The sequence below is a fragment of the Lacerta agilis genome, chromosome 2, assembly GCF_009819535.1.
Source record: "Lacerta agilis isolate rLacAgi1 chromosome 2, rLacAgi1.pri, whole genome shotgun sequence".
Taxonomy (NCBI): Eukaryota; Metazoa; Chordata; class Lepidosauria; order Squamata; family Lacertidae; genus Lacerta; species Lacerta agilis.
The window spans coordinates 109,256,048-109,270,817 of record NC_046313.1 but is presented as its reverse complement, the minus strand read 5'-3'; the positions used below and the strand labels follow the sequence as shown (position 1 = coordinate 109,270,817).

The window sequence follows — 14,770 nt, the reverse complement described above, 5'->3', positions numbered from 1 at the left end:
CTGTTTTTATCCACAGTCACCTGTCCCACAGAAGGCCAAATGTCAGTTTCAGAGGGTGATTGTGATTGGGCAAAATAAAGGGAATGAATTAAAAAGCCTTCCCCAGTGAAGTCAGGAGATTCAAGCTATGGATCTCCCATACCATGTTTAATCTGGCCCTCACCAGACCAAGGATGGGGGGGGGGCATGTGGCTCTCCATATGTTTTTTGGCTCTGACTCTCATCGGCCCCAGCCAGCAGGGCTAGTAGCCAGGGATTATGGGAGCTGTAGTTCAGCAACACCTGGAGGGCCACAGGTTTCCCATCCCTGGTGCAGACTCTGATATCCTCCAGATGTTTTGGTCTACAAATCCCACAATCCCTGGCCGTTGGCTATGTTGGCTGGAGCTGAGGAGAGTTGAGGTCCAATACCATCTGGAGGGTCTCAGGCTGGGGGTGTCTGCTGTAGATACCATCCTTTCAGTCATGTCCCTTGCATGTCTCCTTTTTTCCTGATCTCATGCTCTGTAAAAATTTCTCCAGAGTCCTATCTCAGATAACTTTCTAGCTTCAATTCCCTTCCTGCATTGAGCTTTCCTGAAAGCTGCCTACCCTTCCTCAAGGTTCCTCTTCTCACTCCATTCCCTTCCCTGCATCCTTCTTTTAGCCACCTTGTCCCTGAGTTTCCTGCATCTCAGGACTGTTTGACTGGACTTTTCACCGATAATAACACAAGAGGATCCCTGCTGGATCAAACCAAAGGGCCAGCATCCTGTTCTCAGTGGCAAAAATATATGCCCTGGGGAAGCCTGAAAGTTGGACATGAACACAACAGCCCTCTCCCCACCTGTGGGGGCACGGACACGGGGCAGTGGATTCAAACTACAAGAAAGAAGATTCCACCTAAACATTAGGAAGAACTTCCTGACAGTGAGAGCTGTTCGGCAGTGGAATTTGCTACCAAGGAGTGTGGTGGAGTCTCCTTCTTTGGAGGTCTTTAAGCAGAGGCTTGACAGCCATCTGTCAGGAATGCTTTGATGGTGTTTCCTGCTTGGCAGAGGGTTGGACTGGATGGCCCTTGTGGTCTCTTCCAACTCTATGATTCCCAGCAACTGATGTTCAAAGGCATACTACCTCCAATGCTGGAGGCAGAACACACCTCTGGATGGCAAATTGTTTAGTTCCCCGAGAAATCAGATCCATTCCCAGCCACCAAGCCAGCCAACACTGCAAGCTTCAGTTTCACCAATATAGACAGGAGGAAGAAACTAACATTCCAGCCTAGTTCCATGTCCAGAATTCTAAGGTGTGTACACCACTTCTGATGTACATATCATACAGGGGTGGTAACACATCTTGCATCTACCAAAAATTTGCTGGAGCCACTGTGGAAGAGGGGAAACAAACCCCCCACTGTATTACTTTTCAGTCCGTACAGTGCAATCTTTTACATGTCTATTCAGAAATAAGCCCAGCTGAACTCCCAGGTAATTTTGTAGAACTGCATAGCAAATGCTCTCAATAAGTTGCTGAACTCCAGCTTCCACTTTTCCTGGCTGTTGTTCGTGCTGACAGAGGCTGATGAGGGTTAGAGTCCAACAACACCAGGAAAGCACCGAATTGGCAAACCCTGATATATAGCATCAAAGCCACAATCTGCTTTAAAAATGAGTGTTGGCATTCCCAATCAGTGCCCTTCAGACATTTTAAATCACAATTCCCATCAGTTCCAGCCAACATGGTCAATGGTCAGGAATGATGGGAGTTGTAGTCCAAAATTGTCTGGCAGGGGGAAAACAGGTTGAGGAAGGTTAAGACACTGTCTTGCTTGTGCTGCCCAGAATGAGAGACCCCCCCCCCATGCACCTAGAAACAACAGCAGCAGAGTAAACTGAGTTTCCTTTGCTCCCACGACCCTGAGATTAAGAGTCTCATGCTCTACCATCTGGGGCTGCTGTGGCATTGGCAGCAATTGTGATGACTGTGGGTTGCCATGGCACAGGCAGGGATGATTCTCAGTCTTAATAACCCAATCCTAAGACTGGTAGCAAAGTCAAAACTTACTTCCTAGTAAGTCTGTTCGCAGGGTGGCTGTAAATTGTCACATTAATCCCAGGAGCTCTGGCTGAGTGCAGATAGGTGTTTGTAGATGGCTACATTTGTGGTGGCTCTGGCTTAGCCTGTTGAGTGGACGGGTAACATCAGTTGCTGGGGTAATGGGATGTGTGTGTTGTCATGACAATGGTGGTAGCAGCAAGGGAAGTTTGTGTTGAGTGTATGGCTTATTGTGGTAACAACAGAATCCTTGGAATGGTTTGGTTGATACCAAAAACCAAAACTGTGGTTTAAATGGGGCGGGTAGAATTACCAACGTGGACCACAGTGGCACTGATGGATAACAGGTTGCCATGCCAACAGCATCACTGGCAAGCAGGTGTCTTGTTGCTATGGTAACACCTCACTTTCTGCAGTTGAACCTGGTTGAGGAGTAGTTGACTTATCTAGGTACTGTAATAACTGACTGCCATGGTGGAGGGCTCTGGGCTGACTGTTACTACAGACACCCTTATATCTTGATAGCTGCCATGACAACAACATACTAGATCTAAGGAAGAAACAGTAAACTTAAGGCCCAAGGCAGGAAGTGATGTTTCACCTCCCATGAACCTTCGCCTCATAAATGGGCAAGCTTGGTACAGTACAACTCAGCTCGAGAGAAGACTCCGCCCAAAGAGCTCTGATTGTTCATTGGCCACCCTATAATGCAATCGTGATTGGTTCCCGCCCCGATCTGGGATTGTGGCCAATCACAATATGCTTCGGCTTTGTAGAGGGCGTGTGCTTGCCTTTCGTGCTTTCAACTGCATTCCAGACGTGCCCATCGTGCATCCGTCCCCAATCCTTGCTGTCTTGCTCTTGACAGGTTGGCTTTCCAGTCAATCAGGCTACGCCCCACCCCATCTCTCGCTTTAAAGTCACATGACACCTTATTTTGCTCGACGGCTGGAGGCGGGAGAATGAGGCCTCCCTTAACCAATAACGTAACCTCACATTTTGACACCCGAACGATGCAACCAGTTAAAAAAGTTTTGAGCGCCCCTCTAGAGCTGCGAAGGCGGGACTAACTCGAACGTGCGCAATCATCTTCGCCAGGTGCACAACGGACTGCCTCTGGCTCCAATGAAATATCGGCAAGGCGAGAAAGACGGGCGCCGGAGCCAATTGCTGAAGAGCGGGCGTGTCCGGCTCCCCTCCTTCAGTTTAAGTGAGGGCGGAAGATGGCGGCGGCGGCCGGGATGGGTCCGGGGGTCCCGGACGGGGAACCCGAGGGTTCAAACCGCGACCGCAGCGCTTTCGAATGCAACATCTGCCTGGAGCCTGCCAGAGAAGCTGTCATTGGGCTCTGCGGTCACCTGTACTGGTGAGGAGGAGTGGGGAGCATAAAGGGGCGTGACCCTGAAGAGTTGGGGGGCAGCCTTAAAAGGGCGGGGGGGCACAGAACAAGGTGCCTGTTAGGGAGTGCTGCTATTGTTCTTACTGGGTCTGGCAGGTGGAAGGTTTGCTCCATTGCAAAGAAGCTTCACCTGCTGAATTTCTGCATGTCGGGATGGCCTTAAAGCTGCAGGGGCTGCACCAGATCCCGCTTGATTTCGACTGCCACCTCACCACTGCCTAAAAATCGAAGAGGGTGGGTGGTAATCTCGAAGGAGAGCCCGTGTGGCATCACACGGTTAGGGTGTGCGGATCAGAACCAGGCTCTGTGAAGATCCCTGTGCACGATGTGTGGCCAGTTGCAGGATTAGCTTTCGGAAGGTATCTGAGGTGGGAATTTCAGAACCTAGAGCTTTTCTCTGTGTGGCTTTAGTTGGGCATATGATTCTTGCTTTAAAAAAAAAACTAACAAGCCAAAATCGCATTATTATTTCAGGTTTTAAAAGGGTCACTTGCTTTTTCTTCTCTTTTTTTCCCTTAGCTGGCCGTGTCTTCACCAGGTGAGTGTCTCCCTTTCCTCGGCTGCTGACCTCTAGGGCGAGGAAAGGTGAAGGTGTCAAAGGACGTCGTTGAGGGAACCTGCCTTGGTGTGTGAGCCTACCTGCCATGGTGTCGGCCAGCCAGGCGGCCAATCTAGATGCCTACGGGAAGCTCACAAGCAGGACCTGAGTGCAACAGGGCCAGTTTGTGGAGTCCCCATAGACATCTGGTTGGCTACTGGGAGAACAGGATGCTCAAATAGATGGGCCATTGGTCAGACCCAGGCATGGCCAAATTTGGCCCTCCAGATGTTTTGGGACTACAATTCCCATCATCCCTGACCGTTGGTCCTGTTAGCTAGGGATGGTGGGAGTTGTAGTCCCAAAACATCTGGAGGGCCAAGTTTGGCCATGCCTGGTCAGATCCAACAGGTCTCTTCTTATGTTTTTATGGGAGGCAGGCTTTTATAGGAGGCTTTAATAATATTTGTGCCTATTGCGGATGCTCGAGAGCTCTGTCAGTCGCTATTTGACATGACAGCTTGAGGAAAATGCAACCTCCATGTGCAGAAGCCGTACATCTTTTTAACTGCTGAAGGCAAAGCACAGGAGAAGAGAGCAGGTTTATCTGTGTTCTACCTTGTTTGTGAGCCTTCCTTTGGTTTCTAATCTGCCAGGCTTCTGTTGAGACAGAATCCTGATCAAGATGGACCATTGGTCTCACCTGGTTAAATATTTCCTATCAGAGCAGCTGTCCTTGAATTGAACCTTTCCACCACCAATAAGAAGTCTGTCTGTGCTTCATTAGTAAAAAATAACTTCAGAGTTCTGTTGTGCTCAGATCCTGCTTGAGGCCATTAGCCATTGTGAGAAAAGGAGGCTGGGCTAAGATGGGCCACTACCTGATCAGGGGACCTTGGGCAAAGCCGGAGGCAAAAGTGGGCAGAGTCACAAATGTGAATTTTACCTGCACTCAGCTCTCACCTGTGGTTCCTAGAAGCTGTCAGCGTGTGACAGCAGCCACAGCCCAGGAACAGCTTTATCTGGCAGGCTAAACCAGGTGAGGGCAGCCGATGGGTCTCAAACCCTCGGTGAGTTAGGGGCTTCCTCTGCATTGAAGACAGGCTCCAGCGGATTGAGCGGATGAGACCATTGGTGGGTCCAGCAGTCAAGAAGGCTGTAGAGGAAGTGAGGGGCAGATGGGGCTCGTCAACCTGGGAAGGTAGCCCATTTAGGAGAAGGAAAACTCTGACCCTAAACCTCTGATGCTTTGCGAGATATCTTTGTGAGAAGAAAAGCTAAGGAATAAACCAGACACAAATCTGGAATGGGGTTCCTAAGACGGTTGAATGGCACCTTGTGTGCCTCCTTCTGGCAACTCCCGCAGCCAAGCTGGTGCCAGGACCTCCAGACACACTGCCCAAATTTACGCCCTAGGGAGGACATTTTGGTGTTGCTAACCCCCAGATGCACTCTCCATTGTCTCTTGAGACAGATGGATGCAAACAACAACAACAGTTCAGTTGTGCACCCTTCTCTGTCTTCCATTCAGATAAGCAGGAGGCATGATCAGAGTTCAAGGGCTCATTCCAGCCAGGAAAACATTTGGGTTTGAAGCAGGGTCAGGGGGAGGGGGGGAGGGCCTGGAGAGAGGAATGGCATCCGGGTGAGAGTTCTGCATTTGTGCCCACCTGCCCTGGGTGCCTGAGATTTCCCCGCCCTGGTTACATATGATCTGCATATCTTTGGGGACGGGTGGGAGAAGCTGTTCCACATTCACTGCCATCTTCCTCCCCCCCTCCCCCCATAGTGGCTAGAAACTCGGCCAGAGCGCCAGGAGTGTCCTGTGTGCAAGGCAGGAATCAGCCGGGACAAAGTCATCCCTCTCTATGGACGTGGAAGCTCCGCCCAGCAGGATCCTAGGTAATCGTTTCCCTTTGCTAGGCTCCCTGCTAGTTTGGTATTCCTCAGTGATACTGGAATTCTGGGCTAGAGTGAGACCTTTTCCCAGTCATTTCCTTTTCCTGTAGGCTGGTTGGTCTCCCTCCCTCCCTCTCTTCTGCAATATCTCTGGCTGCGAGTCCTTTACTGGCTCCGAAGAGTCTCTTATTCTGATAAAAGGAAAGATTTGTAACTTTCCAGGTCCCAAGCCCAGTATCTCTGGGCAACTGCCTAGCCCAGGAATGTGTGATCAGTAGAATCAGAGTTGGAAGGGACCAGTAGGGTCATCGAGTCCAATTCCCTGCAATGCAGGAATCTCAACTAAAGCTTCCCAGCATCTGCTTAAGGAAAGAGAGAATCCACCACCTTCTGAGGGCATCTGTTCCTCTGTCAAACATTTCTTACCATCATAAAGTTCTTCCTGACATTTAGTTGGAATCTCCTTTCCGGTCATTCAAATCCACAAGATGGCCACGAACCTGAATTGCTTTAAAAGGGGCTATGACAGATTCATGGAGCAGAGGGCTATCGATGGCTAAGTAGTTGTCCCTCTGAAAATCAGTTGTTGAGAATCGCAAGCAGGGAGTGTGCCATTGCTTCCCATGTGCATCCAGTTGGCTGCTGTGAGATCAGAATGAATGGCTAGGTGGGCCTTTGGCCACATCCAGCAAAACGCTTCTGAAGCTGAGGGTGCTCTCCTTCCAATGTAAACATGTTGCCTCTCGGATGCATTGAATTGCAGGCTCAAGGCAAGGACCTGCTCCGTCCTCTGTAAATCTTCCAAACACAGCCACCACCTTCCCCAGTGTTTTGTAAATACTACATCCTTATCCTAATGTGTTTTTAAAATCCCTTCTGCGCCCTGTTATGGGGAAGACAGGGGGTGATGGTGAAAACACTGACGAACAGGAGGAGTGTCTGCCTACCTGCCAGTGCTGTTTATGCATATCCCCCCCTTCCTATCACAGGTTGAAGACCCCTCCTCGGCCACGAGGGCAGCGCCCAGAGCCGGAGTCCCGAGGGGTGAGTGGCGCTTGCTTCTAGCCCTCTATAGACTGATCACGACTGAAATGCTTTGCAGTTTGCAGCAGACTACTAACCTACATTTCCCCTCCCCTTTCTGTTTTTTTGCCCCCTGCTCCCCCTCCCTCCGACAGGGCATGGGCGCCTTTCCCGACGCGGCCACTGGCTTCCACATGGCATTTGGCATTGGTGCGTTCCCCTTTGGGTTTTTTGCCACTGGCTACAGTACCCCAGGAGAAAGGGCAGGTAATGCACTACTTTTAAAAACAGGTCTAAGCTTGTTGCACAAATCTGCCCATAAGGGCACACTCAAATTCTACAGGCGTGCTCACTCATCCGATCAACCAACCTCTGGGATTATTTATTATTATTATTATTATTATTATTATTATTATTATTTATACCCCACCCATCTGGCTGGATTTCCCCAGCCACTCTGGACGGCTCCAAACAGAGTATTAAAAATACGATAAAACTTCAAACATTAAAAACTTCCCTAAACAGGGCTGCCTTCAGATGCCTTCTAAAAAGTTAGATAGTTGTTTATTTCCTTGACGTCTGGTGGGAGGGCATTCCACAGGGCAGGTGCCACTACCGAGAAGGCCCTGGTTCCCAGTAACCTTGCTTCTCGCAGTGAGGGAACCACCAGAAGGCCCTCAGAGCTGGACCTCAATGTCCAGGCTGAACGATGGGGGTGGAGACACTCCTTCAGGTATACTGGGCCGAGGCTCTAAAGGTCAGCACCAACACTTTGAATTGTGCCCGGAAACGTACTGGGAGCCAATGTGCAGGTCTTTCAAGACTGGTGTTACCAGGTATATGGTCTTGGCAGCCACTCCCTGCTGCATTCTGGATTAGTTGTAGTTTCCAGGTCACCTTCAAAGGTAGCCGTACGTAGAGCGCATTGCAGTAGTCGAAGCGGGGGATAACCAGAGCATGCACCACTCTGGCAAGACAGTCTGCAGGCAGGTAGTTGGTAGTTATTGGCTCCTGTCTGCCTCAAGAGATAATGGAGGGCACCTTCGAGGGTGAAGTCAAACTGCTGTGTTAGCAGCATCAAAGTGACCTCCTTGAGGCGCAAGCCTGGGCAGTGTATGTCCTGGGCTGCCCAGAGGACAAGACCCACCTCTTGTCCTCACTGATGTGGTCCAAAGGAAAGCAGAGCAAGATTTGGCACCAGCTTGGCTGCAGTAGCTGCTAGAAGGAGGAATGCAAAGCACCATCCAACTGTCTTAGGGACTCTACTCCGGATTTGTGTAGGGTTTACTCCTTAGCCCTTTCTACTCCTGAAGATATCCCGCAAGGCAGCAGAGGTTTAGCACCAGACTTTTCCTTCTCCTAGATGGGCTACCTTCCCAGGTGGGTGAGCTTCACCTGTCCCTCCCTTCCCTCTATGGCATGTGCAGAAACTGCCTTCTGGACGGTTGGGCCCACTATTGGTCTCATCCACCGAGTCTACCAGAGCCTGTCTTAACAAGAAGGGGAAATCCCTAACACACTGAGGGTTTGAAATCCATCCGCTGCCCTCACCTGGTTTAGCTGGCCAGTCGAAGCCATTCCTGGGGTGTGACCACTGTTGCACACCGACAGCTTTTAGGAGCCACAGGTGAGAGAACTGAGTGCAAGGTGGGAACCAAAGGTGGGCAAACTACCCCAGAAGGAGCATGATGTGTCCTCCACCAGAGGTACTACCCCTCCCCTAACACCCTGTACACTCCTGGGGTTAATCTCTTGTGTTTTTCCACGCTACCCTTTGTGGGTTTTACCCAGGTAATAGCTGCATCCTCACTCTGATTTGCAGTGTCTGTGCTAAGTTCAAGGGCACCATTTTTGCAGCTGGGCTTGGGCAAGGCACCATGTCTCTCCCCGCTAAGCTGCCACTAATAGAACTTGGCAGCAGCCCAGCACTGGGTCACGTTTACACAAGCAGGTGCTTGAGTCTTAACCTGTGCTTGAAATCCTTACCGTTCCGCTTTACTGGCTTAGAGAGGGAGTTGATCCACCGTCACGCTCTCACACGCGTCCCTTTCATGTTCCTCTCTCTCCTCCTGTGCTGCATTACTTCCTTCTGACACCCGGCTGCCGAGTAGTAGCATCTCTTTCCTTCTCTGTATTTGGAGAGGGATTTTAGCTCGGCGTCAGAGCGCTTGCCTTGCATTCAGAAAGTCCGAGGTTCCATCCCATAGTGGTATCTCCAGTTAAAAGGATTGCTGGTGGCATGTTCTGGGAAAGGATCTCTCTCTCTCGCTCTCTGCCAGAGATCCTGGAGGAGCACTGCCAGTCAGAGCAGACAGTACTAGTCTAGATTATCTAGCCTTTACCAGTATCAGGCCGCTTCCTACCTTCTCTTCCTTCCTACCTTCTCTTCCTACCTTCTCTTCAAGTCTTAGGGTAGGGAAATTCTGGTCTGCAGGTCATGTTTGGCCCTCAAGGCTGTTTGGTCTAAGCCACGCCCACCCACTCCACAACCAGCTGGTTGTTGGGGGCTTGCATAGCTCCAGGCAGGATGTTTTGCAAATCCTGAGTGCTGTAGCCTTCTCTGGCAATACATGGAGATCTGCCCTGATTATCGTGATAATTACCGTATTGGCCTGAATATAAGCCTCACTTTCCCCCCAAATTCTGACTGTGAAAAGTTAAAGTGTAGCTTAAATTTGCAACCTTACAAAAATTGGCTTTTACGATATCACTGCTGAAACAGACATACAGTAAAACGGATTGGGTATGAGTGCCTGCAGAATTTTAAGGGAGCGGCTTATATTCAGATATTGTCTTTTTTCACCTTGAATTTTAAAGGTGCAGCTTATATTCGGATGTGGCTTATATTCAGGCCAATACGGTATTATTATTGTACAGTGGTACCTCCGGTTGTGAATGGGATCTGTTCCTGAGGTCCGGCCACATCCTGAGGAATTCACAACGGGAGGGCCGCTTCTGCGCATGGCGCGGTCTAGCACTTCTGTGCATGCGCACGATGTGGTTTAGTGCTTCTGCGCATGCAGTGAAACCCAGAAAAATACTTCCGGGTTTGCCGCATTCGCATCCCGAAGTTTACGTATCCAGAGGGATATGTAAGCGGAGGTACGACTGTATAATTATAAGATTATTGTATTAGGACGTGTCATTTTGGAGGATCAAACTTTATTTTTGCAAATTTCTTCAGTGAGGGGTCATAAAAATGTTTTGGGGGTATGAAGAATCCAAATCAGCTATTATTTTTGTCATTGGACAACATTGAGCTTGGTAAGTCTATGTTTGATGAAGAAGCCCATAAGCTGCCTTCAGAAAACCAAAGAATTTAAATTTTAACTTCTGAAAATGTCAGGTAACGCTAAATAATGATAATAATAATAAATATTAATAATATATGAGACAGAAGATACTTCTACTTGAGGTGATAATACATAAATAATTGTTTGTGTACTATGCACTGCATATGAAACATTAAAAATGTACCACTAGATGTTAATACTTTAGGTCATACTTTAGGTCATAGGACAGAGACAATAAAGAAGTGTAAAACCGTGAGAACCAATCAGGAGTAAGAATAAAACAGAGGAAGAAAGGGGGGAAGTGCAGGGGGGATGATGTGGGGGGTGTTGGGGGTTTGTTTGTTGGGTTGTTTGTATTGTAAGAAGGTTGAGGTCTATAAAGTTGAAGGTTAAGTTGTAAATGTAATGTATAAGATAAATCTGTGTGGGAAACTAATAAAAATCATGAATGAAAAAAAAAGTACCACTAGACATGTTACAGTAATTATCTGTAGAGATGAGAGTTTCTGTAGAGAAGATAATTTGTATCTGAAGAAGTGTGCATGCACACGAAAGCTCATGCCAAGAACAAACTTAGTTGGTCTCTAAGGTGCTATTTTTTATTTTGTTTTGACAGTAATTATATGTTGTTCTTGTATTTAAATGCAAAACAATAAAAATTGTTGTGAAAATAATATGAATAACAGTAATAATAATAATAATAATAATAATAATAATAATAATACTGTAAGTACTTGGCAATCATTTTTAATTATTTCTATGCAGTCTTACACACATTTTGCTTACCAAGCAAAACCAAATTATTATTATTAATAATAATAATAATAATAATAATACATTTTCTTATATATACCCCACCCATCTGGCTGGGTTGCCCCAACCACTCTCGGCAGCTTCCAACACATATAAAAACATAATAAAACATCAAACTTTAATAATAACAATCTGATCCAATATAAAAAGTCACAATAACTTTAAAATAAACAACTTATATCAAATAATGCAATATTCAATAATCCATTAGAAATTATATTAATTTAACCAAAATATCTTTTGAACTCCTAAGTCATGTTGAGACTTTTTAGCACCCCTCATTTTTGGAATTTGAATGTTGAATTCTTCAGATACGTCCCCATGTATCATCTTAGAAGGGGTGTGATGACTGTGACTATCTCGGAGGGACCCTGCACTTTTGAATTTGCCACTACACTTAATGCCCGGAAATGGATTTCTATGAAAATATATCGGCTACCTTGACTTTTGCATCTACCTGTAAGGGATCTGGTGCCTCCTTCTAACCGTGAGCTCCTCCGTCTCTCTTTTTTGCTTAGACGCAGAAGCTGCCCGCCCATCCAGCTGGCAGGATTCGCTCTTCCTCTTCATTGCCATCTTCTTTTTCTTTTGGCTGCTTAGTGTCTGACCGGCTGGACTCCGCTGGACTTGCCCTGTACTAAAAAAAAGAAAAAGCCTATCAGAACAAGATAGAAGGACTTTCAAACTATGGGTTGGGGAAGGGGCAGCTGTGGGGAGGAAGGTGGAATCATTTCCTGCCTGTGCCCAGGCGAGGCAGGAGGGTGGAGGGCAAGGTGGCAGAGCTGGGGCCTGGTGTTTCTCCCTCTTCAACCTTCCTCCTTGATCCCCCTACACAGAATTAAAAGTATAATAGGGTGACTTTGGGAGCTGATGATGCAAAAGAGGTGTATATTTGTGTTCAAAGTGTATCTGTGTGTATGGTTTGGGGGGGGCAGGTAGGGAAAGTCATAATTATCAAGGTGTTTTAATTGTTTCCTCTAATCGCCCTTGACTGAAACTTTCCAAAGTTTGCCTCAATTGCAGGTGGGCTGTGTTAAAAAAAAAAAAAATTGAGAAGATGTAGAAGAAGGTAGCCGTCGGAAGCTATGGGGCCCGGGGGCCAAATCCAGCCTGTCAGTCCTCTGCTCTCTCCCCACCCCCCATGATATTTTGCTCACCTGCGTCCTCCCTCTTCGCAGGCCAGAGGGGTGGGGTGGGGGGCCCTGTCACTTACTCAGTAGCATTAGTGGGACAAAAACCCACATTTTCAGCCAGACCATCTTCTTTTAACGGCTTAAATGCATCTCTTGGCAACTAGGCCTCAAACAACAACAAAAATCGAGATTCGTTCCTACCTGTAAGCTTACAGGTACTTAGCGGGGAAAGGGGGCATTTTTTAGGATGGGAAGAGAGCTGTGGTCTTTCTCCTCCCTGCCTCTTTTCTTTATAGGGGCAAAAAGCCCACCTGCCTCAGCAAGTGTTGCAGTAGGGGGAGCAGAGGCAAGAAAAGCAGAGCAGCGGGGTGATAAAAAGCAGGTGGTGGGCTATGGCGATGGAGGGGAAGGCGCCACAGGAAAAACACCTGGGCTTCTTTCTCTCTCCCCCCCCCCCACTGCATTCCTGTGGCCAACCACTGGGGGGGGGGGGAAATGGGCTTCAGGTGTGTTAATTCAACTGGTCACAAAGAAGCTCCTTGTGGTTAGTTTTATATATAATAATAAAACTAATAGTGTCCCACCCCCTTAAAAACAACTGACTTCCAGAGATGTAAGAAGCCACCTGCTTTTACAGCCTGTTTTATTTTCCAGGCTGGTGACGAAGGACTAGTCATTGCAGGGCAACCAACTATATCTCTCTTTCCCCCTGGTGCCCTCCCCTCAATCTTCCGAGGGTGTGTGGTGCAGTCAGCACTGGCGGGATTTGTTACCGCTTGGGTTGGGATGGGGGGAATAGCCTTGGCTGGACTAACAGTATTTTAATTGCCCAGAAATCTCTGTGTTTTGGGGGAGGGAACTCACCCACCCAATTCCCTTTCTTCCCGTTTGGGTGACAAGAGGGAAGATGTGATGTAAATTAACCGATGCTGTAATTAAATTAACCTGTGATTCATACCCGCTTGCGAGTGCAGTCTCCTTGCCGTTTTCTGATGGTGCGAGAGGTGTGTGCGTGTGGAGAAAGGTCGGGCAGGTTGATAGGAGAAGATTTGCGCAACTCATTCCTGTGACTTGTGTGATGTGGTGGTGAAGTCCTGCAGCTAGGTCAGGCCAAAGGCCCCCCTCATCCAACACCCTGTTCTCAAAGTGGTTCACCAGATTGTTTCTGGTGAGCCCCCAAGGACTGCCTTTCTCTATATCCTGACATCATCTTGGGCCCAGTCTTATTCAACATCTTCATCAATGACTTGGATGATGGGTTTGAGGGCATCCTGGTCAAGTTTGCAGATGACATCAAATTGGGAGGGGTGGCTAATACCCCAGAGGACAGGATCACACTTCAAAATGACCTTAACAGATTAGAGAACTGGGCCAAAGCAAACAAGATGAATTTTAACAGGGATAAATGTAAAGTACTACACTTGGGCAAAAATAAATAAATAATGAAAGGCACAAATACAGGATGGGTGACACCTGGCTTGAGAGCAGTACATGTGAAAAGGATCTAGGAGTCTTGGTAGACCACAAACTTGACATGAGTCAACAGTGTGGTGCAGCAGCTAAAAAAGCCAATGCAATTCTGGGCTGCATCAATAGGAGTATAGCGTCTAGATCAAGGGAAGTAATAGTACCACTGTATTCCGCTCTGGTCAGACCTCACCTGGAATACTGTGTCCAGTTCTGGGCACCACAGTTAAAGGATATTGACAAGCTGGAACGTGTCCAGAGGAAGGCAACCAAAATGGTCAAAGGCCTGGAAACGATGCCTTATGAGGAACGGCTTAGGGAGCTGGGTATGTTTAGCCTGGAGAAAAGATGTTTAAGGGGTGATATGATAGCCATGTTCAAATATATAAAAGGATGTCATATAGAGGAGGGAGAAAGGTTGTTTTCTGCTGCTCCAGAGAAGCGGACACAGGGCAATGGATTCAAACTACAAGAAATAAGATTCCACCTAAACATTAGGAAGAACTTCCTGACAGTGAGAGCTGTTCGACAGTGGAATTTGCTACCAAGGAGTGTGGTGGAGTCTCTTTCTTTGGAGGTCTTTAAGCGGAGGCTTGACAGCCATCTGTCAGAAATGCTTTGATGGTTTCCTGCTTGGCAGGGGGTTGGACTGGATGGCCCTTGTGGTCTCTTCCAACTCTGTGATTCTATGATCATCTGAGGCCCTTCTTCGTGTACCTCCTCCAGGAGAGGTTTGGAGCATGGCAACACGAGAACGGGCCTTTTCTGCGGTGTCACCTTGTTTGTGGAATGCTCTCTCCGGGGAGGTTCGGGTGGCACCTTCATTGTACATCTTTAGGCACCAGGCAAAAACATTCCTTTTCAACCGTTGGCAGACTGACCTCTGATGCCCTTTTAAATGTGTTGTGGGAAGGGGTATTAATGGTTTGTGTCCTTATTTTTATTATGTGTTTTATCTTGTAATTTTATGTTGTGAAACGGCCCAAGATCTATGGATCAAAGGAGGTATACAAATTTTATTATTAATAATAGAAGTGTAGAGTTGGAAGGGACCACAAGGGTCATCTAGTCCAACCCCCTCCAATGCAGGGATCGTTTACCCAACTTGGGGCTCGAACCCACAACCCTAAGGGTCACATGATCTACCAACCGTGGTATCCATTTGTTTCCT

The 14,770-nt window shown here is 47.7% G+C and overlaps 1 protein-coding gene across 2 annotated transcripts; it reads left to right on the top strand.

Moving 5' to 3' along the window:
* Positions 1 to 3,139: 3,139 nt before the first annotated feature.
* On the top strand, positions 3,140 to 11,646 carry RNF5 (ring finger protein 5). 2 transcript variants are annotated; one of them, XM_033142470.1, is made up of 6 exons: positions 3,153 to 3,400; positions 3,953 to 3,971; positions 5,761 to 5,873; positions 6,860 to 6,914; positions 7,049 to 7,160; positions 11,518 to 11,646. In XM_033142470.1, exons 1-6 carry the CDS (start codon positions 3,258 to 3,260, stop codon positions 11,604 to 11,606), a joined length of 531 nt encoding a protein of 176 aa, XP_032998361.1. In that variant the 5' UTR covers positions 3,153 to 3,257; the 3' UTR covers positions 11,607 to 11,646. The 2 variants fall into 2 exon arrangements, with proteins under 2 accessions (XP_032998362.1, XP_032998361.1); XM_033142471.1 differs by lacking the exon at positions 7,049 to 7,160 and having other exon boundaries at positions 3,140 to 3,400.
* Positions 11,647 to 14,770: the final 3,124 nt, after the last annotated feature.